This window comes from Nasonia vitripennis (genome assembly GCF_009193385.2).
Source record: "Nasonia vitripennis strain AsymCx chromosome 4 unlocalized genomic scaffold, Nvit_psr_1.1 chr4_random0007, whole genome shotgun sequence".
Classification (NCBI taxonomy): Eukaryota; Metazoa; Arthropoda; class Insecta; order Hymenoptera; family Pteromalidae; genus Nasonia; species Nasonia vitripennis.
The window spans coordinates 2,742,680-2,768,989 of record NW_022279643.1 but is presented as its reverse complement, the minus strand read 5'-3'; the positions used below and the strand labels follow the sequence as shown (position 1 = coordinate 2,768,989).

Here is a 26,310-nt window from a genome sequence, read left to right as displayed (position 1 = left end):
AGGTGAACAAATCAGGATTGAATACCATGTGCCTGAGGAGTTCATGCACGAATGGGATCCATCATTAGATAAGATAAGATTAGAATCAGAAGAGAGAAGGGATATATTACTAGAGGCAATGGAAAGGGCGGGAATTGTGGTGGGAAATGGGCTATATGAACGCACGGACAACAACGAGGAGCACATTCGAGAAATCGAAGCGAACATCGAACCTTCTACAAAGAGACCAAGGCTCACCTAACTTCATAATAAGTAAGTTATATTTCATAGTTCTCCCTCATTACTTGTCTTTAATACAATTTTCTCTAACACAAAGATATATTTTTTATTAACTTGCACATAATAATAATACATGAATAAATTTAATATGATAAACATAATACATCTGCTTTTATTTACTACAATCTGATTTTTTATCCATAAAAAAAGAACATAAATTGTTAATATAGTTACATTAAAGAATCTCATTTTTATTTATCCAACTATTATGCTCGTCACTAAATCCTAGCCATTTAACATATACACGTTTACCACTTTTTCTTAATACTTTTTCTACTAGATAAATTTCAGGATACATAGTTTTATGAATTTCTGTTTCATAAAAGCCACCTGAGACGGTTTTATTGTTATAATCTTTGAGGTGGTATGTTGTCGGAATAGTTTTGACAACTCGCGTTATTGTAAAAATTTCAGTAGACCAGTTTGGTGTGTAACCTTTTTCAAAAACATTTTTTATCCTACTTATTCGTACTTTATCTCCTACTTTAAATTTCGGTTTTTTCACTGGCAACTTTTCATTTGGAAAACGTCTCTTGACTTCTCGCTCATTTGCCAGTGTAACATTTTCAGGCTCGATTCCTGTTGTCCGATGTTTTCTCAAATTGTATGCTTTGAGTAAGTTAGGTAGAATATCCAACCATTTATAGCTTCCCTGTTTGCTGAATTCTGTCCACATTGCATTTTTTAATGTTCTATTGAATCGTTCGCATATACTCGCATGAAGATTACTATGTGAAGAGTATAAGTGTATATTGTGCTTCTTCATAAGTTTTTGAAAAATTGAATTGTAAAATTCTTTTCCTTGGTCAGTTTGTAGATTCTTCGGTACTCGTCCTTCTTTTAGTATTAACTTTATAGCTGCAGTAACATCATTATCACTCTTTGACTTAACTGGCATGGCCCATGCATACTTTGAAAATATATCTATGACAGTGAGTAAGTAATGAAAACCTTTGTTTTCTTTAGAATATGGTATCATTTCTACAAGATCCGCTTGCCAAGTCTCGTCTATTCCACGTATGTCATATTTTCTTCTCTTGTATCGCCGACGTGCTGGCTTGTGCAGCTCTTCAGCTACTCTATGACGTTCCATCTTCCTTTACAGTAGATGAAAATCCATCTGGAAATTCGTCTATACGAACTTTTAATTGTTTATTCACTTCTTCAATGATATAATCAACACCAGAGTAATTGCGAAGAGTTGTACTATAAAGATAACGCAATTTTGCATTCACTTCCAATTGATGTTTTTCAACTTGCTGCTTAGATTCTTCTATAACTTCACCAATTCCAGCAATTTTAGTAGCTATATAATTTATTTCAGTTTGTAGAATAACTTTCAGTGAATGCAATGTGATTGCATCGTTTGGATGATTGGGCGGTCCTAGGTTGCAAAGTCGCTTGTTTTCTAAATCAAAATCACCGTCTGGTGTAAAATTGAAACCAATGCCTGGAGGACCACGACTCACTTGCGAGCCCTCAAGTTTTCTTCCAAACACATCGAGACTCATGGTAGTACTAATGCAAAGAAGAAAGTTGCGTATCAATATATATGCCCAGCTTCACGTAATTCCTCAATAATCGACTGGATTTCATTGACGTGATTATTGTTTCCAGCTGATCGTTCGGCAATCAATAATCGAAGTCTCTCAGTAAGCTCGTTTGGATCATCCCAGTAGACGAGATCAATGGAAGAATTTTTCTTAGCTATTTTATATTTAGATATGAGACCTCCTCCGCTGCTACTGTTCTTTTTATGTGGAGTGCTGCGGAACATTGGTGCTAAAATATTCTTATATTTATTACTTCTCGACATTCGTATAGATTCATCTTTGCTGAATTTTTTCCGATGAGCATTTGTTGCTTCCAGAATATTGCGATAATTTGCACAATCTGATGAGCTCAGAAGAAGATCATCCGGATATTTTTTAAATAGCAATTCCATCAGTCCACTCGTTTTAGGATAACTTTCATTTCTGACTTTGACATATTTATCATCAAATTCAATTTCTGAATCACCAATCATATACACTTCATCAACCTTTCGCACTCCGTATATATTATCAATCGTTCTACGGCTTTTATCTAGCAATGATAAAAAGTCTTCAGCTGATTCATTTTTTCCACTCGCGGGTCTAAATGTAGAATTGGTTATTGTGTCATAAACATCATCATCATCATCATAATCATAAACAGTATAAACCAATAAACTTTATTTATTGTTCTTATTTTGACCGTTGAGCAAACTTGATCGATCGATTTTCATTCGTTTTTTCATTTTCTTACTGCCGCTGTTTTTATCCAAAATATGATTAAATGGTTGCTGCAGTGTGCTTTCACTTTTCATCTCAACAAGTTTCTCAAGTGGTGAGATGACTGGTTTTAGAGTATCACCGATGACTTTTTCAAAATCATCTTTCTCCTGTTTTAATAAAGTGTATTTTTTTTAATAGCCTCACGAGCTCGCAAGAACTCACTAAGAACATTCTTCTCTTTCTTGAAGTCTGACATGCTGACGTGGTGATGTATACAACTGAACTGCAAGTTTGAGACTCATAATTCCTTTTTTATTGCAAAACAGTCAAATCCTTTTCTGTATCTACCCTCATTCATCGATCTATCTTTGTCAATGACAATGAATCCATATCTATCATTCTTCCAACATTCAGAACAAAGATTTCGAAATTCATTAAAAGTTAAATCGGTGTTCACATGATCTTCATAGATATGCTTAAGATTTACATCATCTTGTCGATAAATTACTAACAAATTGACATTATCCCTAATCAAATGTTTTTCTATATGAGCATAAGATTGACATAGATAGAAACTATCTACACTTTTATGTCTCCCCATACAGAAGAATGCTCTGACGTTATCCTGCTTCTCACATGCCACATCATCAAAAATCATAATTGAATTTGGAAGGGCTTCATCCGGGGATACTTCAGATTCATGCTCACTGAACGGAAGATATGATACTCCTTCAATCGGATCCAGGACATTTTTGAGAAATTGATACTTTGGCTAATTCAAGGATTTAGAGTATACATACAAATTTCAAACCTAAGACCATTGGGATGTGTTATTAAAGCCAATAAACTATTTGTTTTTCCACAGTTCGATAGCCCACAGAATACTGCTCGTACACTATCTGGTAGTAATTCCCCATGATGCTTTTTTCTTTTCTCTTTTCCAAAATCGAAATTTGTCACGGGGAGTTTGACGTTATGCTCGGTAAAATCCATGTTAACTCAACACAGTCAGATATAACATTGAGCTCTTGAAATATAAATGCCCTTTTTATACCATGAACATCAGTTGTGAATCAACGCTCGAAGAGAGATGATCATACATAAATCTCAGAAACAGCCGAAAAGCTATGGATTGCTTGATAAAGTTATCAATAACTTACCTATTGAAATGCATCTTCCTGGATATCAATACTGCGGTCCCGGAACCAAATTGAAAAAGCGAATGAAAAGAGGAGATCCTGGCATTAATCCACTTGATCAGGCGTGTAAAAAACATGAAATTGTTTACTCCGATAAAAACGGAGATCGTAAAGCTGCAGACAAGAAGCTTGCTGTGGAAGCTATGCAACGTGTCAGAGCCAAGGATGCTAGTCTTGGTGAAAAAGCTTTTGCTTTTGCTGTTAGCAATGCTATGAAATTAAAAGGAAAAACCGGAATGGGATTGAAATTTAATGAGTTAGTGACTGTAGCTAAAAAATCAATGACAGCAAGTAAACATTCTCGCAAGGTTATTCAATCAGCCTTGAAGGGTGCACGTCAAGCTGTTAAAAGTGTAGGTGGAAATAAAAAAGTTATCATTCCACGTGTTCTGCCGCTTCCATCAAAAATTGGTGGAGTTCTTCCTTTTCTCATTCCATTGTTCGCAGGACTAAGTGCGACCGGTGCTCTAGCAGGTGCTGCTGGAATAGTTAAAGCAGTTAATGATGCTAAGGCTGCGCAGAAAAATCATGAAGAAAGTAAGAGGCATAATAAGACCATGGAAGCTATTGCTTTAGGCAAAGGTCTTCATCTTAAGCCCTATAAAACTGGAATGGGATTATTTATGAAACCTCATATCGGCAGTGGTCATCAAGTCAGTAGAAAAAAAAAACTTCGATTTAACTTTGTCAAATCATGCACTAACTGACTATGATCTAAAAAAATATGCTCGTATGATAAAAATCTCAGATTTCCGAGGTATTTTCATGAGAAATAATCTACCTCCCGGCGGTCCATGGCATAATGAGTCAGCAGTGGTAAACTTGGACGATTTTCAAAATAGAGGCACTCACTGGGTTTGCTATCGCAAACGTGGTCCTGAAGTGATTTATTTTGATAGTTTTAGCGATCTTAAACCTCCTAAAGATCTCATGTTGTATTTTAACGTAAAAGAAGTGAAATACAACTATAAAAGATATCAAAATTTTGACTCTTTTATATGTGGCCATTTTTGTCTTTTTTTCTTAGCTGGGAGACTATAAAAGAGGTGCTCACTGACGAATGGAATCATTATCTTCCGATCAGTCATGGAAGATAGCTTCACTCTGAGTCTCTCAGGAAATTCATCTGTCTTAGAAGAGCAATATTTTCCTTCGATTGAACTACCAAAGCATAAAAATTTTGTCTTGGGTTTAGTTGAACTTTTATCATTTAACTCTATTCCCAATGTTGACTATTCAAATAATAAACTGAATTTAAACGGAGATATTATTATTAATATTCCTACTAGCAGTTATGAGATTGATGCTATTAATCAATTTTTACAAACAACTTTAAAATCCAAAGGAATCGAATTCTCTTTGAAAGCTAACAACAATACTCTTAGAAGTGAAATTCTCTGCAGTCATCCGATAGATCTCACACCTCACGATTCCATAGGCAGTCTCCTTGGCTTTGCTCCTCGCACTCTCGAAGAGAATATTCAACACAGCTCTGATTTACAAGTGAGAATATTGAGAATCATTGCACTCAGAGTTGAGTGCAATATTACTGGAGGTGCTTATATCAATAATAAGAAAGTTCATACAATCCATGAGTTCTTTCCCAGAGTGCCTCCGGGATATAAAATCATAGAAGTTCCGTCACACGTCATATATCTACCGGTCAGTGTCAAGTACATAGATCATCTACAAATTCAAATTGTCGATCAGGATGGAAATTTGGTAAATTTTCGAGGAGAGGAAATCACTATTAGACTTCACATCAAATCTGTATAATGGGCATCGTTTACAATTCTGGATCATATATAAATCAGTCATCATGGCAACCAGTCATCAGTCGACCGAAGAAACTCAAACCGTTAACACGCAAGAGCATTCAGTTTCTGAAAAGTCTAGGACTAAAAGTTCGTGGAAAAAATTCACGTGTATAATTCTTTGCTGCTTCCAAAAAAATGGACGAAATTCTAAGCATTCGATCAGGTGTCGTATTCGATGAGTCTATTGCTCATTACGAAGTACACGCACATCAACCATACTCATCATTAAGCTTTGACAACAGCGATGAAATTCGTATTTCTATTCAACATCATGATCTATGTCTCTTACCATCTCGCAGCTCTATCCATATATGTGGAAAATTGTAAGTAAAAGGTAGATCAGCAGCATTTGCTAAAACTAAATTTGTCAACAATGGCATTTGTCATCTGTTTGATGAAATTCGTTATGAGATTAATGCTGTGGAGATAGATAAAAGTAAAAATGTTGGTCTGAGCAGTGTTATGAAAGGATTGATTTCATTTAACATCAATCAGAATGATATGCTGGAGAATGCGGGCTGGTTTGGTATTCAAGACGATATCAAATCGGTCGTAGATGACAAAGGAAATTTTGACGTTGCGATTCCACTGAGTATGATCTTGGGTTTTGCAGAAGACTATAAAAAGATAATAGTTAATATGAAGCATGAGCTCATTCTCACAAGATCGAGAAGCGACTTGAATGTAATAATCCAGGAAGGCGCTGTAGCATCTGGTGTAACTAATTATGAAGATTACGAAGTAAAAGTATTAAAGATAGAGTGGTTGATGCCATATGTTGTTGCATCTGATAAACAAAAAATCCAACTATTGAATTTCATTGGTAAAGATAATCCTATCTCCATGTGTTTCCGTTCTTGGGAGTTATTTGAATATCCTCTTCTCCCAAGCACTACTAAACACGTCTGGACAGTGAAAACATCAAATCAATTGGAAAAACCTTGTTTTGTGATTCTTGGACTGCAAACAAAGAGAAAATCAATGAAAACTGCAAACGCCAGTCGATTTGACCATTGTGAGTTGAGTAATGTGAAACTTTTCTTGAATTCACAATATTATCCATACAACAATATGAATCTCGACATAGCTAAAAATCAGTTTGCCATTCTCTATGATATGTACGCTAATTTTCAAAAATCCTACTATGGAAGAGATCCGCAACCGCTGCTGACAAAGTCTTCGTTTCTCAACTTTGCACCACTCGTAGTTATTGACTGTTCACGACAAAACGAATCTCTCAAGAGCGCTCCTGTCGATGTACGTCTGGAGTTTGAGGCTATAAAAGATTTTCCTGCTAACACTTCAGCCTACTGTCTGATCTTACACGATCGCATTGTTCAGTACAATCCTATTAGTGGAGATGTCAAGAAGCTCGTCTAAGCTGCATCGGAAAATAGAGTATGCAGTAGACATGACTGGTTTCAAGCAAACCGAAGAAGATTATATTCTAAAGGAATTAGCAATCATATCTCTCAAGGAAAATAGTGCAGATCCTATTGTTCTAACATTCAAAAATCCCTTCTCAATCGGGTACCAAAACACTCTGAGAGGAGAGGGGGTGTTTTAGTATGCCTATGTTCTGGTATGCCTATAGCCTATCTACTCCTGGCACACAAAGTTATATTTTGATAGATACCAGTGACGAGATACATACAAAATTTACAGGATAAATATTACTTTATTTATGTGTAAGTATTAGAAGTTGAAACTTTAAAGCTAATTTTCTCTTGATTATGTTTTTCTTAATTTCAGGTGCTACGCCGTTAGATTCCAAGTTAACGGATGGACCAATTGAGCTCAAACTCAAGAATGTTGTTTAAAAGTACATTAGTTATGGTATGCATAAAAGAGTTTAATTTTGAATGTGTTATGACGGTAGCTTAGCCGTCATTATTATTCGTGATTCTACTTGTGGAGATCTGTAATGCACTGAATGCGGGGATGCCACGAAACCCCAGGAGCTGGAGAGAGTGGAGCAGGTCCGTAAATCAGAACAAAAAAATTAAAGTAGTAATCTAGAACTTGGTTTATTAATCTAAGGATGACTTTGAGGCTTGACTCTTGAATTCTGTGGACGTGGATTCAAGAAAAGGAAAGTCAATGATCACTCGCGGTCTCGTGTAAAACTTAAATAACTGTTTCTTAATGGTTTGGTATACATAGGACAAGACTACATTAAAGTTTAAATAAACTGTGAGATCTTCATTAATCCGATATTATGGCTTTATTGAAATATTCTAACAAACAGGTCCAAATGTGACCTTCTGTCACGAGTTCTCAACGAGAACTGACTCTCCACTCATTAAACGCCGCCGAAAACTCGGGCCCGCTAAAACAAAGGCGCTTTCCCGAGGACTACCAAAGGGACTCAAAGCAGTGCGCGCGCTCCTCTATATCTATAGCTATACACACGCAGTGATGTGCCCGTGCGAACGCCTCCCACCACTCAACTCTCTGGCCTGGCAGTCATATATCGGCCCTTTAACATCTCCGCACTGTAAGTGACCTTTAAAATCGGTGGAGTAAACTCCTTACTGAAGTTGTGGCAATCTAAGAATGATTATAAACCACTTCTAACCGCATTGGCCTGAAGCCACGAATCGTCTTGTCAATTCGCGCATGTGAGAATCAAGTGACGGAGAAACGTTCGCTGAAACTAATACTAATATATCTTATTCCTAGTAGCCCTCGGTTACGTCCGGAACAATACACAAAGCTCCAGACGTGCGGGTGCTAGCTACTAGTACATAAGGAGAGAGAGAGAGAGAGAGAGAGAGAGAGAGAGAGAGAATTTAAAACTCTCTCGATACTTATTCTCTCTCTCTGTCTTTCTTACTCCCTTATGCACTGCGCTTTTAGTAGCTGTAACAAACGAAGTATTATACATAATGTTGATTGTCCCGGAAAGACGTCATAACGTGCTGGACGTGCATAGATTGCACTAGCAACCGTTACAATGTAGGAACATTTTTATAATCATTTCACTGATTTTTTAAATTAATTTCTTATAAAATTTAGCATATTTTTAATGTAACTTTCATTCAACATATTTAAATTTAGATCTCTCTATTCATACTATAACCAATGTACTTTTAAACAACATTTTTGAGTTTAAGCTTACTTGGTCCGTCCGTTCACTTGGAATCTTCCAGTCACTGAACTATGGGTTCGAAGAAACTCCCTACTATAAGTAGGGATCATAGAAGTGTAGAGAGGTTCTACAATGGTAAAAATTTAGGTGAATATGTCTACTAACTAAAGGTGTTGTGCCCCCTTAAGGATTGCATACGTTTAAAAAAAAGAAATAAAAATCATAATACAAAGATAGAGATTTCTGAGGTTGGAGTCATTGAAAATACATCTATGTTTATCTGAATTACAAATTACACTTAAAAAATTAACATTGAACTAGAATAAAATTTCATTTTTTTTTTATAAAACAACTACAGTAAATTATTTACCATGCATCGTCCTACACGACTATATTTGGTTGAATCGTCGTTGACTTGGTAAATGTAAATATTATTATCCCGAGATCCAAGGGCTAGTAATGTTCCATCTGGAGAGAATTTCACCACCTATAAATAGTTATAAAACATTAATACATAAAAATTTTTAAATCAAAATATTAATAGGAAAACGCAATTTTTCTCACAATGATGTCCGTAAGGCTAATGCTCCCTCAAACTATCTAATCTCCGCACTTACACTTCGACCATCGCAGAAGTTCTATTAAACATTTTCGATGCATTGAATACTTGCACGACAATGCGCCTTTCGATTGTTTGAAATTATTATTTTAAAATCTAAGCATGAAGGCTATACTAAGTAATTTTAACTTCAATATAAACGTTTAAGTATTGTAAATATCATGCATCGTAGTGTGAGAGAATTTTTTTGTTTCTAAATTTCAACACATGCCTTTTTTAAGGTTTTAAGAATTTAGGAACAATATGATTCTATATCAATGAATCAGCTAATTTAAACTTGGATAAAAATTTTCAAAGATTTCCATTGAATAGATTTATAGGAAATGGTAATTTTGCATCTGTATGAATTCTTACTTTGAAAAACCATTTTCTTTCGCATATGATTAGCAGTTGATTTTTAAGTGAAAAGCATTACACCAATTATTTTAAAAACTAATTAGAAATCGTGTAATCATTACTATTAAAATATAAATTTGTTTTAATTAGAAAAAATCATTGTTTTTTTCAAACAATATTACTAAGTATCACCAAGTATCATCAATATGGCACTGCGGCGAAACAAGCCTTCCGACAAGAACCGTAATTTTACATGTCGTAAGCAAAAACTAGTAACAACAGCAGTATGTGTGTGTGTGGTTTGTGATGAGGTATATAGAGTTGGAGGATGTAGGACAAATTGCGATAACCTCCGCCTACCTACCATTCGACAATACAGACAACCCACCAAAGCAAGTCCAGAGGTTGGAATGGAACACTGTATGCTTAACAACCTTCGACTGATTATAGGGTGCGATGCCAACTCACATCACAGAGTATGGGGAAGTACGGATACCAATACCAGGGGTGTCAAGCTGCTTGACTACCTCGCGGGGACAGACCTAGAGATAATGAACGTTGGTGATACGCCTATATTCAGGAACGCGACCAGGAAGAAGGTGATAGACTTAACTCTGTCGTCCACCGAGATAACGTGCGACGTTGCAAACGTCGTAGCCGCGTCGATACGAGGAATATCAGTCGATGCGGCCAAGCCCTGAGTGCGCGAAATAAAGAAGCGAGTCGGCTTGTTAGTGTCGGCGCCGGCCTGACCTCTAGTTCCAGGAACGGGCTAGCTAAACGTCAACGCCGGCGCGAGAGTAAGCATCGATGGCGCGAGAGCGAGCCTCGTCCACCTCTGTTTGTCGACCCGAGGTCGACAATAAGAGGAGAATTGGGAGTCTCCCGAGTGTGCGAGAGTGCGCGGGTGTTTGCGTGTGTTCTAGGTGCAGTGTGTTGGCACTAGGAAGTGCCGACGCCCGGACGAGCCAGCGACCATCCCGACAAACGGCGACCAGCACGAGAGGAGGGAAGCCAGCCAGTCCGCCGCTATCGTTTAGAGCACCATAGCAGCCAGCAGCATCGCCGTGGGAAAGCCGAGAACGCCAGCCGCCACCAGGTCTACGAGGAGCCCAAAAGGCGTCGACGGGACCGCTGACGACTACTAGGAGCTTCGAGAGAAGAAACCGAGAGAGAGAGAGAGAGAGAGAGAGAGAGAGAGAGAGAGAGAGAGAGAGAGAGAGTGCGACGGTGCCGAAATTCTTGTTAGGAGCGGAGGCTTCAGCAGGTGATAACTGCGCGAATTCGTAGGCGCGTGCTATACGTGTCAAGGCGTGGGACATCATGCGTCTCAGTGCCCCGAGGTCAGGTGCTTCGCGTGTAATCAGAAAGGACACGTGAGTCGCAGCTGTCCTAATCGAGCGCCGGGCATGGTGGACACGGAGTTCGTAGGCTTTAGGCAGGTGTACTGCCAAAACTGCGGCAAGCAGAATGTTACGTTTTAGACCTACCCAACTTGTTCAGAATTACATGCGCGGTTGGGAAACAGGCAGACCGGGGGATTGAAGAAGTAACTTTAATTTCCCGGAGAAATTCTAATTCGAGTAGCGATAGTAGTGACGACGGGATGTTCGTTTTCACGAAACCGTCGATTCGCGCCGAGAAAGTATTATTGAAAGAGTTAGGATCGAAGGAGAGAGTAGAAACCGCGAACGAGAAGTTGAGAGAAAGGGTTGAGTCGGGTAAGCGAGTAGCTTCTTCGGAAAACGGGACGGCGGCAGAGACAGAAACCGTCGTTACGTTAAAGGGAGTTGATGAAAGGGCCGCCGTGGAAAAGAAATTAAAATCGCGAGGGTTCGGTCAGCTGATTAACGCGAGCGAGTCTTTATCTACATGGCGTGATGGTCTTCCTGCGCTATCGGGAGAAGAGTTCTCGAAACGTAGCATCGAGGCCTTACGGTTGAGAAGCGAGTCGCATAAATCCGAAGCGTAGAGAGTAGATTCGAGTGACGAGGAAGAGTTAGCGTACAGAAATTTAGGCAAAATAGCGAAGGCAATAGAAACTCTTACCGCTGAGCCGGAGTTGAGAGAGAATCGAGTAGAGAAACAGCCTGTCGATGCTGAGAGTAGTAGAATCGCAGGCAGAAAAGAAGTATCGGATAAGAGTAATATCTCGAACACGGGCTTGGATCTGAGGCAGAGTGAGGAAGACGAATGCGAAGAAGTAGTTGCGAGCGTAAGCGCGGATAATCGAAACTTCATATTCGTGAATATTTCCGGTAAAAATTATAAGGCGCTAATGGACCCGGGCGCGACGCTTTCGATGGTTGGACCGTACGTGGCAGAGAGGTTTAAGTCAAGGCTGCGGCCAACGCATATGCACGTTAGAACGGCAACCGGGAAAGTTAGCCAAGTGCAGGGAATCATGCGAACGATGCTCAAGATCGACAGTCACGCACATTCGATTAATTTTAAGTTGGTGACGGATCTCGATCATGACGTTATATTAGGCATGGATTTCTGCAAGACTTTCGATTTAGATACACGATTAGGTCGGAAGTTATGGCGTGTTTTTGAGGGCCCGGGGCGTAACGAGACCAACCGAGTGGCATCGGTCTAACACATTTAGCAGAACATCACATCATCGTGACGGATTTTCGGCCGATTAGACATGAATTCCGCCGCAAATCGCCGATGATGATGCAAGTATCTACGGAGGGAGTGGAGAGGATGTTTAATGAGGGGATTATCGAGCGTTGTGCGACGGTGACGTACTAAATTTTATTAATTTGCTTTTTTTAAAATCGGGTCACTATGAAATTTTATTCTCGAATAAATGCAAATATTGGCTGTAAGAATTTTGGTTTTAGTTGAAAAGGAGTGCTTAAGACACATTTGCAAGTAAGCCCAATTTTGAGCTATTTTATGCAATAATTTGAGTAATATACTATATATATGGCTCAAAATTTACAAATCTTTCTCTTTTTTTGTACCGAATATGAGTACAAAATTTAAGAAAATGTGACTGCCATATAAAAAGTTAGAAAATTCACCAGAAACCCACCTGAATAAGGTAACGAGAAAAGACGCGTATCCCATGAAAAATATGGATTCAATCTTAGATCGGCTACGAAACGCACATTATCTGTCCAAAATCGATTTGAAACAGGCGTATTTTCAGATTCCGCTCGCGAAAGAAAGTCGAAAATATACGGCGTTCGCTGTACCGGGCTCGGGCCTTTGGCAGTTTAAACGCATGCCATTTGGCCTGTGTAACGCACCGATGACACTCCAACGATTGCTGGACGTGTTATTCGGACCGGAATATGAGCCGCACGTATTTAATTATTTTGACGATCTGATAATCGCGACGGAAACGTTAGAAGAGCACTTATATTGGACCGAGAAGATGTTGCGGAGGTTGAATAGCGCAGGGTTAGTAGTGAATAAGAAGAAGTGTGATTTTTGTTGTCCGAGCGTGCGTTACTTGGGGTTTCTTTTGGATCGAGAAGGGTTGCGACGGGATCCGGAGAAAATTGCGCCGGTAATCAATTATCCGGCTACGAAGATTTTTGGGAATGGTCGGCTGGTACGCGCGGTTTATCGAGAAGGATTCGGAATTAAAAGTACCGTTAGCGAAACTCCTACGCAAGGGACAGAAATGGACCTGGGGAGAGGAGCAACAGGCTTCGTTCGAAGCGTATAAAAAAGCCTTGACGAAGGCACCGGTGCTCGCGAGACCGGACTTTTCGAAGCCGTGCACGTTACAGTGCGACGCGAGCAATCATACAATCGCAGGCGTGTTGTGAGTCGAGTGTTGACAGCGGCCGAGAAGAATTATACAGTAACCGAGAAGGAGGCACTCGCGGTTCTGTGGGGAATTAAAAAGCTGCGACCGTATTTAGAGGGGTATCCGTTTGGCGTAATCACGGATCACAGCGCGCTTAAGTGGCTACGTAATTTGAAGGATCCGACGGGCAGGCTCGCGCGATAAAAATGCAACAGTGGGACTTCGAAATTATACACCGTAAGGGCATGCTGAATCATTTTCCCGATGCGTTATCGCGTGCTACGGAACAGGAGGAGGAGGAAGTTGCGGGATTTTCAGATGTGCGTGATCCGAAGTATTTGCAGATGGTGAAAGACGTGTTGTAATTTCCGAAGAAATATCAGAATCAGAAGGTAGAGGACGGATATTTGTATCGGTATAGAAACGATCCGTTGTTAGATCCGATCGTAGACCGTGAAGAAGGGTGGCGTCTTGTCGTCCCCGATGAATACAAGGAACGGGTGTTGCGCGAGGCGCACTGCACACCGTCAACCGGCCTTCTTGGAGTCGAGAAAACATATGATAGGGTTGCGCGCGATTATTACTGGAAGGGAGTATATCACGACGTGCACGCGTTCGTGCAGTCGTGCGAAACTTGTCAAATGTATAAAGTGCCACAAACCGGAAAGCAGGGGTTAATGGGTAAGAGAATAGTAAAGCGTCCGTGGGCCGTAGTGGCAACTGATCTAATTGAATTTCCGCCGAGCAAAACTCAGCATAAATACCTAATCGTTTTTCAGGATTTATTCACGAGATGGATTGTGGTTAAGCCGTTGCGTAAGGCTGACGGCAAATCGGTCGCGCGGGCGTTAGAGAAGTTAATTTTATTCATGTGGGAGACGCCAGATTATTTCTTAACTGATAACGGAAAGGAATTCGACAATAAACACTTCAAGGATACGCTGGAGGAGTACGGAGGGAAGCATATAACGACGCCGCCGTACCATCCGCAGGCGAATCCCGTAGAGCGGAGTAATACGTTAAAAACGATGATTGCGAATTTCGTTAAGCAAGATCACCGAAATTGGGACGTACACGTGCACGAATATAGGCATGCGCTGAATACAGCGGTGTAGGCGTCAACGAAAGTATCGCCCGCGTTCTTAAATTTCGACCGTCATCCGAGACAGGTAGCTAGTTTGCGTCGCGAAGTCGAGGGCAAACCGCCTGTCGCGAAAATCGATCCATCGGTCTGGATCGAGAGGATGAAGAGGTTAGATGCGCTGCGAGATTTAGTTGCGAAATTTATAGATCAGGCGCGTGATAAGCAAGAGAAGCAGTATAACAAAGGGAGGCGAGATGTTAGGTTTCAAGTAGGAGATATAGTCATGCGAAGGGTGCATGTTCTGTCAGACGCGGCAAAGAAGTTCTCCGCGAAGCTTGCACCGAAGTGGGCCGTACGAGATAATCGAAGTTCTTTCGCCAACGGTTTAGTCTTGGGAAACGGGAGCGGACCGAGTAGACGGATCGCGAAGGTGGACGTAACTGAGTTAAAACGTCACATTCCACCTAGGAAGTCGTAGTTACTGGCTCGTCTCTGAATCTTTTTACCAGTTGCAGGTGGATTGGAAAAGATGTCGAGAGCTTGGCTGCGAAAGGGAAAACGATTCGTGGGCCGTCACGTTCCTTCCCCGGTGTACCAGGAGCCGAGAGACATCCGAATGCCGCCAACTCCAACCATGGCTAAGGAGCCGCCCTTCCGGATGCCGCCTGACCAGGCCACCCAAGGAGAGAGCAACACAGAGAGAGCCTTACTGGAGGCCCTGGCGCCGGCATCCGAGGGAATAGCACCAGTCAACGGGGGATAGTTGAGCGCTGCTCCATTCGGAACAGAGGAGAGTCATCAGAGAGAAGAGTCCTCGACACCGACGGTCCAGGAAGAGGCTGCTAGGCAGCTGGATGCGACCGCTGCTGCGACTGTGGCAGCCGTAGAGCCACCAAAGCCGGAAGAGCTACTTATGCTGAATGTGCCATTGAAATGGCATAGCGCGGAGCAAACCTTGGCACTCGAGCAAGCAGCCCAGGATCAGTCAGTCGACGGGATCAGAGGCGGGGAGACAGAAGGAGTCATAAATGTTGAGGCCGAGAAGACTGAAGAATTGTTGGCAGAGCCGACTAAGAGTTTGCAACTAAGGGCGAGGAGCGAGCCAGATCCGCAGCTACAACAAGTAGTAGAGGAGAAGAAGGCCATAATCAGCATCAAGAAGGGTCAACAAGATTGCAAACGTTGTAGATGTGGAGATGTCAGCAGAGGTCGAAATAAACGCGGAAGATGAAGCTCGCTCCCTCGCAGAGGAGCCGATGGATGCAGAGGAAACACGCAGTCAGGACGAGGCGTGGGCAAACTTGCAAGCTCAGAAGGAACTCGACGAGTATACCCTTCAAAAGGAGTCGCCGGAGCAAGTGGAGAAGAAAAAGACTGTAGAGCTGCCCACTATCGTCAACGACTTGGCGACGGGAGAGAAAACTCGAATCTTGAGAGTGTCACCGATGCAGCGTAGTGGGAGCGAACGGTGTAGAGCGCGGTTTTCTTCTTTTTGTGTGACGCCCAAGCGGAACACACGCCCCGGAGAAATTTGAGTTAGAGTCTTTGTGAGATTTATTGTGGGGTGTAAAGTTCGAGGGTTATCGAGGGGACGTCTAGAAGAAGACGAAGCGACGCGACACGTGGGATCGGAGGTGAACGTGAGTGCGTGAGAGAGAGAGAGAGAGAGAGAGAGAGAGAGAGAGAGAGAGAGAGAGAGCCAGCCGTCAGTAAACTGTACCTGGGCCTGAGCCTAAGGCCTGCCGTCTGCTGCGTGATCGTGGCTCGTGTGTGAGCGTGCCAGCATAAGTCCTGCGTTGCTACATTGTGCGCAGAAGGCACTTCAGCCACCGCGTTGTAGGGAAGGGCTGGGCGAAATACAGAGTGCAATAAACTATAACCATTGTGTGTGATTATTTTTCCCTCTCCCTAGCGTTTTCCTAAATGTGACGATCGTGCTAAATCCTACGCTTAAGAAAAATCCTAGCGCATGCGAGGCTCTAGGTGTTCGCACCTGTGTTGGGAGGCACAGCGTCGTAAGCGCAGCTGATTAGCGAATGGCGAGTGAAAGACGGACCGTCGTTATTGGACCACTCTCTGATCACATAATTGGTCGGTACCCCTGGCGAGGAACAATCCAAATGGGTAAGAAACCTCAGGGAGAAGAACTGGGAAAGATACAGGATGGATGTGGAGGAAGCCATGCGCGAAATACCACTTGTAACTGAGTTAAAGGACAAGAATCGATTATTGAAAAAAACATCAGAATTTAACCAGAGAGTTAGTGGAAGAAGAACTGCCACATACTCAGATGTCATTAAGAGAAAAAAAGAGTATCGAAAATGAAAGTCAAAAAACACCAGTGAAAGTGGCATAGACATTAAAGGGATGTCGGCGCTAAAGCTTTGCAAATCTGCCACGGGGTATTTTGTATTTCCAAACTTTCAGGAAAATAGAAAGTCCGATCGAAATTTTCTTTCAGTAGAACAATTCATTACACTTAACACTACGGCGCTACAGACTCGGTTTTTAATTTGCAAGCTTTATTTAAAAAGTTTTATGTAAAATTAGATTGTAAGGTTAGCTGCAATTGCATGAATACGCGTAAACATCTGCTCGTATTTCCAAGATTTTAGAAAAAATAAACGTTTGATCGAAATTTCCCTGGGTAGAATGATTTATTAAATGATTTATTAAACCTAACACTAGAGTGCTACCAGCTTGGTTTTTTATTACGAACTTTATTTCAAAAGTTATATGTAATAGAAAAACAGTGTTTTTAGCGACAATATCCTCTAAAAGCAAAGTTAATAGAATGCTTAAATACAATTAAAACGATACAAACAAAAAACTTGTATGTCAACAGAAAGAGTGATCTTCTTATTATAAACTATGGTAATAGCAAAAGTGCTGGTCAAACTCAATAACTTTTAAAAGATAGTCTAAATGGGATTCGCGATATTGTAAAAAAAATTTAAATAATTCAAAGATTAAAATTATTGGTTTTGATAATTACACTAACATGACTGCGAAGGACCTAGAACATGACATAAATGTAAGGAATTTTAGCAGTCTATCGAGTAAGGGTAAAGTACTGCTTATGTACAAAAGCACGCACAACAATTTGAGCACGGTTCTGATGAAAGTACCAACAGAGCTATATAAACATGTTACCGAATGCAAATTGTAAAATGCTCACTTCTTTCGCATTTTAAAATTTTTCTACAATTGAGAAATTAATAAGATCAATTATCATAAAATTAGTCAACTAACACCCTTTCCATTAGAATGCAGCGAAAGATAATATAAATAAACCCTAAATAACAAAACCGATAAAGAAACTAGAGTTAGAAATATAACGTTAAGAATAACCGAGTATATTCAATAATTAATTAAATACGATAGAAACGAGAAACGTCAACGTGACCATAAATGTAAACAAAAACGCGACAAAATCCGAATATACATAAATAAAATCATTAAAGAATATTAAACGCACACTCCCAAAGTGTGCACACACCTCTTACGTGTAGACCACCTGTGTACGACGCACATAGACCTATGGCTAATACACGACAAAAGGCTTGCGAACGAGAGTAGCTGCACGTGTCTAGAGAGAGAGAGAAAGAGATAAGATCTGGAAGTCAACGGCAGTGGTCAAAAGAATAGAAGAGACTCTGCATAGGAGAGTAATAGAGAAGCTAGTAAACTCCAAATAAGTGCACTGTTGAAGCCTTTTTATTAGTCGAGCGGTCCTCTCATAGCTACTAATACACGCACATCAAGAGTGACTGTAAGGGTGCCTAAAGCAAGCAACAGACGAATCTAGAGAGAGATAAGCGAACACCATATAAGGTAATATGTAGCATCAACTAATACATACACACGAAGGGGATGGCAGTAAGGGTGCCATGGGGTATACAAGGCTCAGGGGACAAGGCCCGGGGAGTAGTCTCTCTAAAAAGAAATTATCGCAATGGTACGTCGCGTCGGACATTAACTTTCTGCAGGTAACTTCTGTCAAAACTTATATTTGATCGTCAAAGAATATATTTGATCGTGTAAAGAGTTAGAATATTTTCAATCATATCGGACTTAGAATACTGACGTTTGTCGTTTGTTGTTTCTGAGGAAAATTATATTTGCTGTAAGATACATAAATTAATTGCAAGCGAGCGTTAAACAAATACTTGCAACTTTAAATAAACTTGATCGAGAATGAAGCTGCGAGTGTACGTTTAAATCCTTAAACTACTGACTCCTGTCGCGCCTATTCATACTCGATGTCTATTCGCTTTGCAAACGGAGCCAACGCCCTACAGAGAGGATGCGCTGGTAGCAGAGCAGGTCAGAAGCAGAATAAAAAACAAGATGAATTAAATACACAGACATAGGCCGCACGCCTCACTGAATATTCTCTTTCTTTCTTTCTCTTTATCATAATTCGTGACCTAAAAAGTCGATCGCATCTTCCAAAAGTCTAACAATATTATTCCGTGACTCAATCTTAACGGTAGAAGAAATGTGATTGTGTAAACGAAACAAAAAGATAAATTAACTGTGAATATAGTGATGCTAAATATAAAACTAAATTTGAAACAAATCACTACGCAATTGATTTTAACCTATGCATCATATTAAAGATAAATATAAATATGTATGTAGATCCAACCGACTATCCGACAAGACCTACCCTACCGACTATGCATATTTTTTTACATCAGTAGAAGGTAAAAAACAAAACAAACTTCATATCTCCAACTATACCAATTGCACCGCTAAAGAAACACGATGGATTTGCACGATGGCACACCATAACAACCTACTCCAGACCAGTGGTTGACAAGAAATAGGATCCAGCTAAATCAACAAGCATTGGTTACTCTTATTAATAGAAGATGAAAGCGGCCAAGATTGTAAAAAATGGATACTTATGATTTTCTTGATATAATCCAAAATGACTTAGTTCTCAAAACATGCATAGATAATTTCAACAGACTTATTAACAAGGAGAGTGACTTAATCATACAGATCAACATAAGAAGCATGAATACTAACTTTGATAAATTGAAATTTTTTTAGAAAGTTTAATTAATAAATCGTCAATAATTACACCGACACACAAAATAAAAAAAGTTGTCTGCGCGAGAAATCAGACCTATCTATCATTATGTTTATCGGGTCGCTGAATTCGAATATAAGGTCAGTTAGGCCCCATCACGTCAGGGTCAAGGTCAGTTGGAGGTCAAATTAAGAAGAAAAAGTTTAAAAAAATTAAAATGCCATATATTTATGTTTTTTGGTCGCTGAATCCAAATCCGGAATAAGTTTGGCACCATCTCGTCAGGTTCAAGGTCAGTTCAAGGTCAAACTGAGAAGAAATGATTAAAAGAAATAAAAATGCCATACATTTATGTTTTTTCGGTCGCTGAATCCAAATCCGGGGTCAGTTTTACCCGATCACGTCAGGTTCAAGGTCAGTTCGAGGTCAAATTGGGAAGTAACGGTTAAAAAAATTAAAATGCCATATATTTATGTTTATTTGGTCGCTGAATCCAAATCCGGAATTAGTTTGGCCCCATCACGTCAGGGTCAAGGTCAGTTCAAGGTCAAACTGAGAAGAAACAGTTTAAACCGATTAAAATATCATATCAAAACTTTCCAAAAATGGAAAAAGATACCGAAAAATTGTAAAAAATCTTATTTAATCACATAATATCTTCCTTGTGTACAGAGAAAAGTTGCTTTCGTTTATATTTTTTTCTTATTTTGCTTTTTTTCCACTAGCTTAGTAACTCTCGATGTCTCTCTTTACTCCTTTTTTCTCTTGTAACGAACTCTTTTTACTTCAAATGGCCTATGCAATGGATTTCTTTTTCTCTTTTTGTTATTTGTTTTAATGTCACTCTTCAGTGTCCAGCAAAAATCTGCCATCATGTTGACATTCCATCTTCCTTGGTATCGATTCTCCATTACACTTATATCTTGATGAAATCGTTCTCCCTGTTCTTCACTGACATCTCCTAGATTAAGAGGGAAGTAATCAAGATGGGAATGTAAGAAATGCATTTTATAACTCATCAAGCAACCCAAATTTTTGAAATTCTCCAACATTTGTTCAACTAGTTCCTGATACTTCTCACTCTTTTTATTTCCTAAAATGTTCTCACGAACAGTTTTAAAACTTTGCCATGCAGCTTTTTCTGTGTCGTTTATTTTTGTGATAAACGTTTCGTCTTCAAATAGAGTACGAATTTGAGGACCATCAAAAATACCTTCTTTTAATTTAGCTTCACTTATTGCGGGAAACTTTTCTCCCAAATACTGGAAACAATCGCCATCTTTATCCAGAGCTTTGACGAACTGCTTCATGAGGCCAAGTTTGATATGAAGTGGTGGTAGCAGATAGTTTGATGGGTCAATCAATGGCGTACGTATAATGTTCCTCGATTCTGGTTCAAAATGTGTTCTAGTTGGCCATACTTTCTTAACGTAGTGATTTACCCTGTCTCTACTATCTCATAAACACAAGAAGCAGGAATTTTAATAAACCTGATTGTTGTCCTAAGATCATGGTTGCAATTTTAAGATCACCACAAATTTTCCATTGATGTTCCAAGTACTTTATTTTTTCCAATACAATTTCTAAATTTTCATAAGTCTCTTTCAGCTTAGTCGAGTGAGCTATGGGAATGGATGCAAACCTGTTTCCGTTATGAAGCAGAATAGCTTCCAGACTTCGTTTTGACGAATCAATAAAAAGTCTCCATTCATCGTCTTTATACGTATTCGGTTTTATTGCATCGACTAAACCTTTAACATCTATACAATATACCAACGAATTCTCTTCATCGTTCGTAAAAAAATTCCGAATTTCTTTTTCTCTATCTCGATAAAAAGAGGCCGTTGTTCCTTTTGATAACAGATTTTTCGTTTTAAGAACTGCCGCTAGATATTCTCCTCCATCTTTAGGTAATCCTAAATTTCGAATAAGATCACTTAACTCTTCTTGGTTAAAGGTTTCTGGAGCTTTTCTTGTACTAGCTGGCAGGTATTCTTCGTTTGAGGATTCTTCGTCAGATTCTTCTTCAACCTCAGAACCCTCTTCGTCACAGGACTCATCAACTTGCATTTCTTCTACTTGGCCTGAGCGGTCCACATCCATGGGTTCGATACTGACAGTTTTATCCCTGACTTCTATGAAGACGAAACATTTATCACAAAAATAAACGACACAGAAAAAGCTGCATGGCAAAGTTTTAAAACTGTTCGTGAGAACATTTTAGGAAATAAAAAGAGTGAGAAGTATCAGGAACTAGTTGAACAAATGTTGGAGAATTTCAAAAATTTGGGTTGCTTGATGAGTTATAAAATGCATTTCTTACATTCCCATCTTGATTACTTCCCTCTTAATCTAGGAGATGTCAGTGAAGAACAGGGAGAACGATTTCATCAAGATATAAGTGTAATGGAGAATCGATACCAAGGAAGATGGAATGTCAACATGATGGCAGATTTTTGCTGGACACTGAAGAGTGACATTAAAACAAATAACAAAAAGAGAAAAAGAAATCCATTGCATAGGCCATTTGAAGTAAAAAGAGTTCGTTACAAGAGAAAAAAGGAGTAAAGAGAGACATCGAGAGTTACTAAGCTAGTGGAAAAAAAGCAAAATAAGAAAAAAATATAAACGAAAGCAACTTTTCTCTGTACACAAGGAAGATATTATGTGATTAAATAAGATTTTTTACAATTTTTCGGTATCTTTTTCCATTTTTGGAAAGTTTTGATATTATATTTTAATCGGTTTAAACTGTTTCTTCTCAGTTTGACCTTGAACTGACCTTGACCCTGACGTGATGGGGCCAAACTAATTCCGGATTTGGATTCAGCGACCAAAAAAACATGAATATATAGCATTTTAATTTTTTTAACCGTTACTTCCCAATTTGACCTCGAACTGACCTTGAACCTGACGTGATCGGGTAAAACTGACCCCGGATTTGGATTCAGCGACCGAAAAAACATAAATATATGGCATTTTTATTTCTTTTAATCATTTCTTCTCAGTTTGACCTTGAACTGACCTTGAACCTGACGAGATGGGGCCAAACTTATTCCGGATTTGGATTCAGCGACCAAAAAAACATAAATATATGGCATTTTAATTTTTTTAAACCTTTTCTTCTTAATTTGACCTCCAACTGACCTTGACCCTGACGTGATGGGGCCTAACTGACCTTATATTCGAAATTCAGCGACCCGAAAAACATAAAGATAGATAGGTCTGATTTCTCGCGCAGACAACTTTTTTTATTTTGTGTGCCGGTGTTATTTGCACTGTAACAATTGAGCAAATGAACCACATATTTATGAACTAAAAGGTTTTATTAATTATGAATATAATAGTTAATCTAATGATAGTAGCGTAAACAGGAATGATGGAGTCATTATTTTTGTTATTAACAATCTTATTTATAGTACTGAGGTTGTCGGAATGTGAAGTTTAAAAACAATTAACTCTAGTATAAATTAAAATAGAAATATTTGACTTAAAATCTCGACCGTTTATAGAAATCATGCTATTTCTAAGTCAAAGTCTAAATAATTACCTTACCAAAAAGAAAAATGTCAAAATTCACCTTGTAATTGGTGACTTTAATATTGACTTACTAGAATGTGGTCACTTCAGCCAAGATTTTATTTGTAACTTTTTTTTAAAAGATATATTTCTGGTTTTGTAGGGATAACAAGGTCACCTATATTCATTGCTAAAGGATCATGCATAGATAATATTTCTATCAAAACCGAAACACTAACTACCGCCACACAGTGGGAAATTTTGGTATATTTATAGATAAAACTCTTGTAACAAGAGAATTTTTAACAAATGGTAACAATTTTTCAGCAGAAATACTCGAAAATAGTTATAATTTAGGTATAAATTGAGAAAATTTCGATATATTGCGACAGCTAAATATGACCTATCCCATAGAGCAAAAACACGTAAATCACGCATTTTCAAATATTTCAAGAAGTATGGTTCAAGATCATTGAAATTTTCGCAATTCCTAAGTATTATCATTAGTATTGGAGTTAGCCTTATTCAAACCACCAGACGCATGGGTGATCCCCTGGCGTCCTTCAAGTTAGTTCAGTCGCTATTTGAAGCGCCAATCGCCTCATAGAATGTGAAAATTCCTACATAAAGTATAAATAAATAACTATTTTCGAGTATTCCCAGCAAAAAATTGTTGCGATTCGTTGAGAATTTCGCTGTCTGCGTGTTTTGTCTGAAAATATACGCATATTTGAAAAAGCGTGATTTACGTGTTTTGGCTCTATGTGATAGGTCATATTTAGCGGTTGCAAAATATCGAAATTTCGGCAATTCCTACGTAAAGTACAACTTTTATCGAGTATTTCTAACAAAAAATTGTTACGATTTGTTAAGAAGTCTCTTATAACAAGAGTCACTTTTAAAATCAAGATTGCTATCACGGATCATTATCCTATCTTCATCACGGTTAACAAGATAAGGAAAATAAGTAATGAGCCGACCACTTTTATAAACTCTAAAAAATTACTAGATATTGCTAAAACTAGAGACTAGCGTAAAATTATGTCGACTAATAATCCCAATAAGCCGACAAATAAATTGCTGCATAAGATCAAGTAATGCATAAAATTAGCTGCAAATGGAATAAGTAAGAACAAACAGACTGATAGGAAGAGCTGGATTACATCTTCTGTAATAAATACATGTGAAAAGAAACAATTGTTGTGTGATTTATGACAATAAGATAAAAATAATAAACAACTATATTCTCAGTATAAAACTTACACCAAAATTCCGGACAAAGTAATTATAGATGCTGCCACGCGGGTAAGCCTGTAACCCCTATGTGGCGCGTCCCCCGGGTGGCGGATGGGGAAGTGCTTGCTGAGGCATACCCCTCGGAGGGTAATGCAGAAATAAAATATGCTCCATGGACCAAATCCTAGTTTGCCGTGCGATGCGACCCGTAAGCTGACAAAGGGAGCTCCTGGATAGGAAAGCGATCTAACGGTCTTTCTTCAAGACCTATGGCTGCATGGCAAAGTGACCTGAACCATCTTTGGCTTCCGCTGATGGCAAGACGGGAAGCTGGTTACTTAGCTAGTATCGGTCAATCGGCTTGAGCGAGCGCGTGATGTCGTGTGACGTCTGCCGAAAACTCCCCAGAGAGCCAATCACCTTTGTTCGGCGTGGGAGACTTAAGAGAGTGGAGGCAGGCTAGGGTGATAGCACATGCTATACCCTGGCATGATGTACCCAGTCTGGCATTACCTTCAGTCACGTGTTGGGGCCATGTCGGCAGCCTCCATAGACGGAAGGATCCGGGTGGACTGAAACATGTCGGGATGAAGAAAATCATTCACAACATGTAGACCATAAACAAACATGAAGAAAAGCCACAGGGAAACCTGGAAGTAGACAACCTGAAGGTATCAACAACGCAAGAGGGTGGATACCCAATCCGCAAGGAAAGTAGTAACACTAGTATAAGCAGCCCCATAAGCGCTGCAAAATACCGGTACGAGTCAAGCGCACCAGCAGGCAAAGAGAGCTAAAGACTATTGAGTCTCTTAGATACAATATAAAAGACGGGGAAAGCACTGACTAAACCGCGAATACTAAGTGCCGTACACTAAGCAAGAGACTTTTTCGATAAACAGTATGGCTTTAGATAAGAGCGATCGACCATGGGGGCTATTAGAGAGATAACAGACAAGATAAAGAAAGTTGAAGAAATTAGACACGCGATTAGAGACATTGTGATTCTAGTAATGTTAGATGTAAAAAACGTGTTGAACTCGGCAAGATGAACCGACATACTCGCTGCCATAAAATCATTCGGTATGCCGCGATACATTATGCGACTTACAGAAGATTATCTGAGGAACCAGATCATCGAGTATAACATGAAAGAAGGGCATAGGAAAAGAACTATAACTGCCGAAGTAGCGCAGGGTTTGGTCTTGGAGCCAGACTTTTAGGGTGTCTTATACGATGGGCTTCTGAAACTCGAAATGCCGATAGACATAATGCTCGTTGGATACGCAGAGGACGTGGGCGCGGTTATAACGACACGGAACGTGGACTTCACGCAAGCAGGGTTAAACGCAATTATAAGTACAGTGCTATGGTGGGTGGCGAATCACAGATTGACTTTAGCGCATAATAAAAACCGAAATTGACCTCTTGATAGGAAAGCGGATACCGGCCATCATTCCCATGATCGTAGGCGGCGAGACTATAACGACGAAACCATCGACCAAGTATCTAGGGATAATTTTGGACACGAAGCTAAATTACGGGGACACCTAGATCGCGTCTGTAAAAATAGCGCAACTTAGCCGACTCATAGCCAATGTCCGCGGGCCTAGGCCTATAGTCAGGCGGTTACTCATAGCGACAATTAACTCTATCCTGTTATATGGGGCAAAGGTGTGGGCCGTCCCTATGAATATGCATAAGTATTAAAAAAGATAATGGTGGTACAGCGAAGAGCAGCCCTTAGAATAGCGTGCTCCTACTGACCGGTCGCGGCCGAAGCATCAATGGTAATCGCGGAGGTAATACGTACGCAATGGTAGATCTTTTTGCGACTGAACGCAAGCGGATCTACGAGGCTCGGCTAGCATCGAATAGCATCTCGATCGCCGAGGAAGAAAGAGGAATAACAATGCGCAATTGGCAGACTAGGTGGATCGCATGTCGAGAGGCTAGGTAGACTAGGAACCTTATTAAAGATGTACGTCCGTCGGTGTACAGGAAGTGGGGGGAGATCAACTTTTACCTTACCCAGTTTCTCTCCAGTCACAGATACTTTAGGAGC

At 39.7% G+C, this 26,310-nt stretch overlaps 1 protein-coding gene across 15 annotated transcripts in view; it reads right to left on the bottom strand.

Annotated features, from left to right (window-relative positions):
* LOC100119385 (echinoderm microtubule-associated protein-like 2) overlaps positions 1 to 26,310 on the bottom strand; it is an 804,666-nt gene that overhangs the window by 218,952 nt on the left and 559,404 nt on the right. For all 15 annotated transcript variants that reach the window (XM_031930031.2, XM_031930040.2, XM_031930035.2 and 12 more), the window contains one exon: positions 9,012 to 9,128. In XM_031930031.2, coding sequence (XP_031785891.1) covers positions 9,012 to 9,128 — 117 coding nt within the window. The remainder of the gene's footprint in view (positions 1 to 9,011; positions 9,129 to 26,310) is intronic.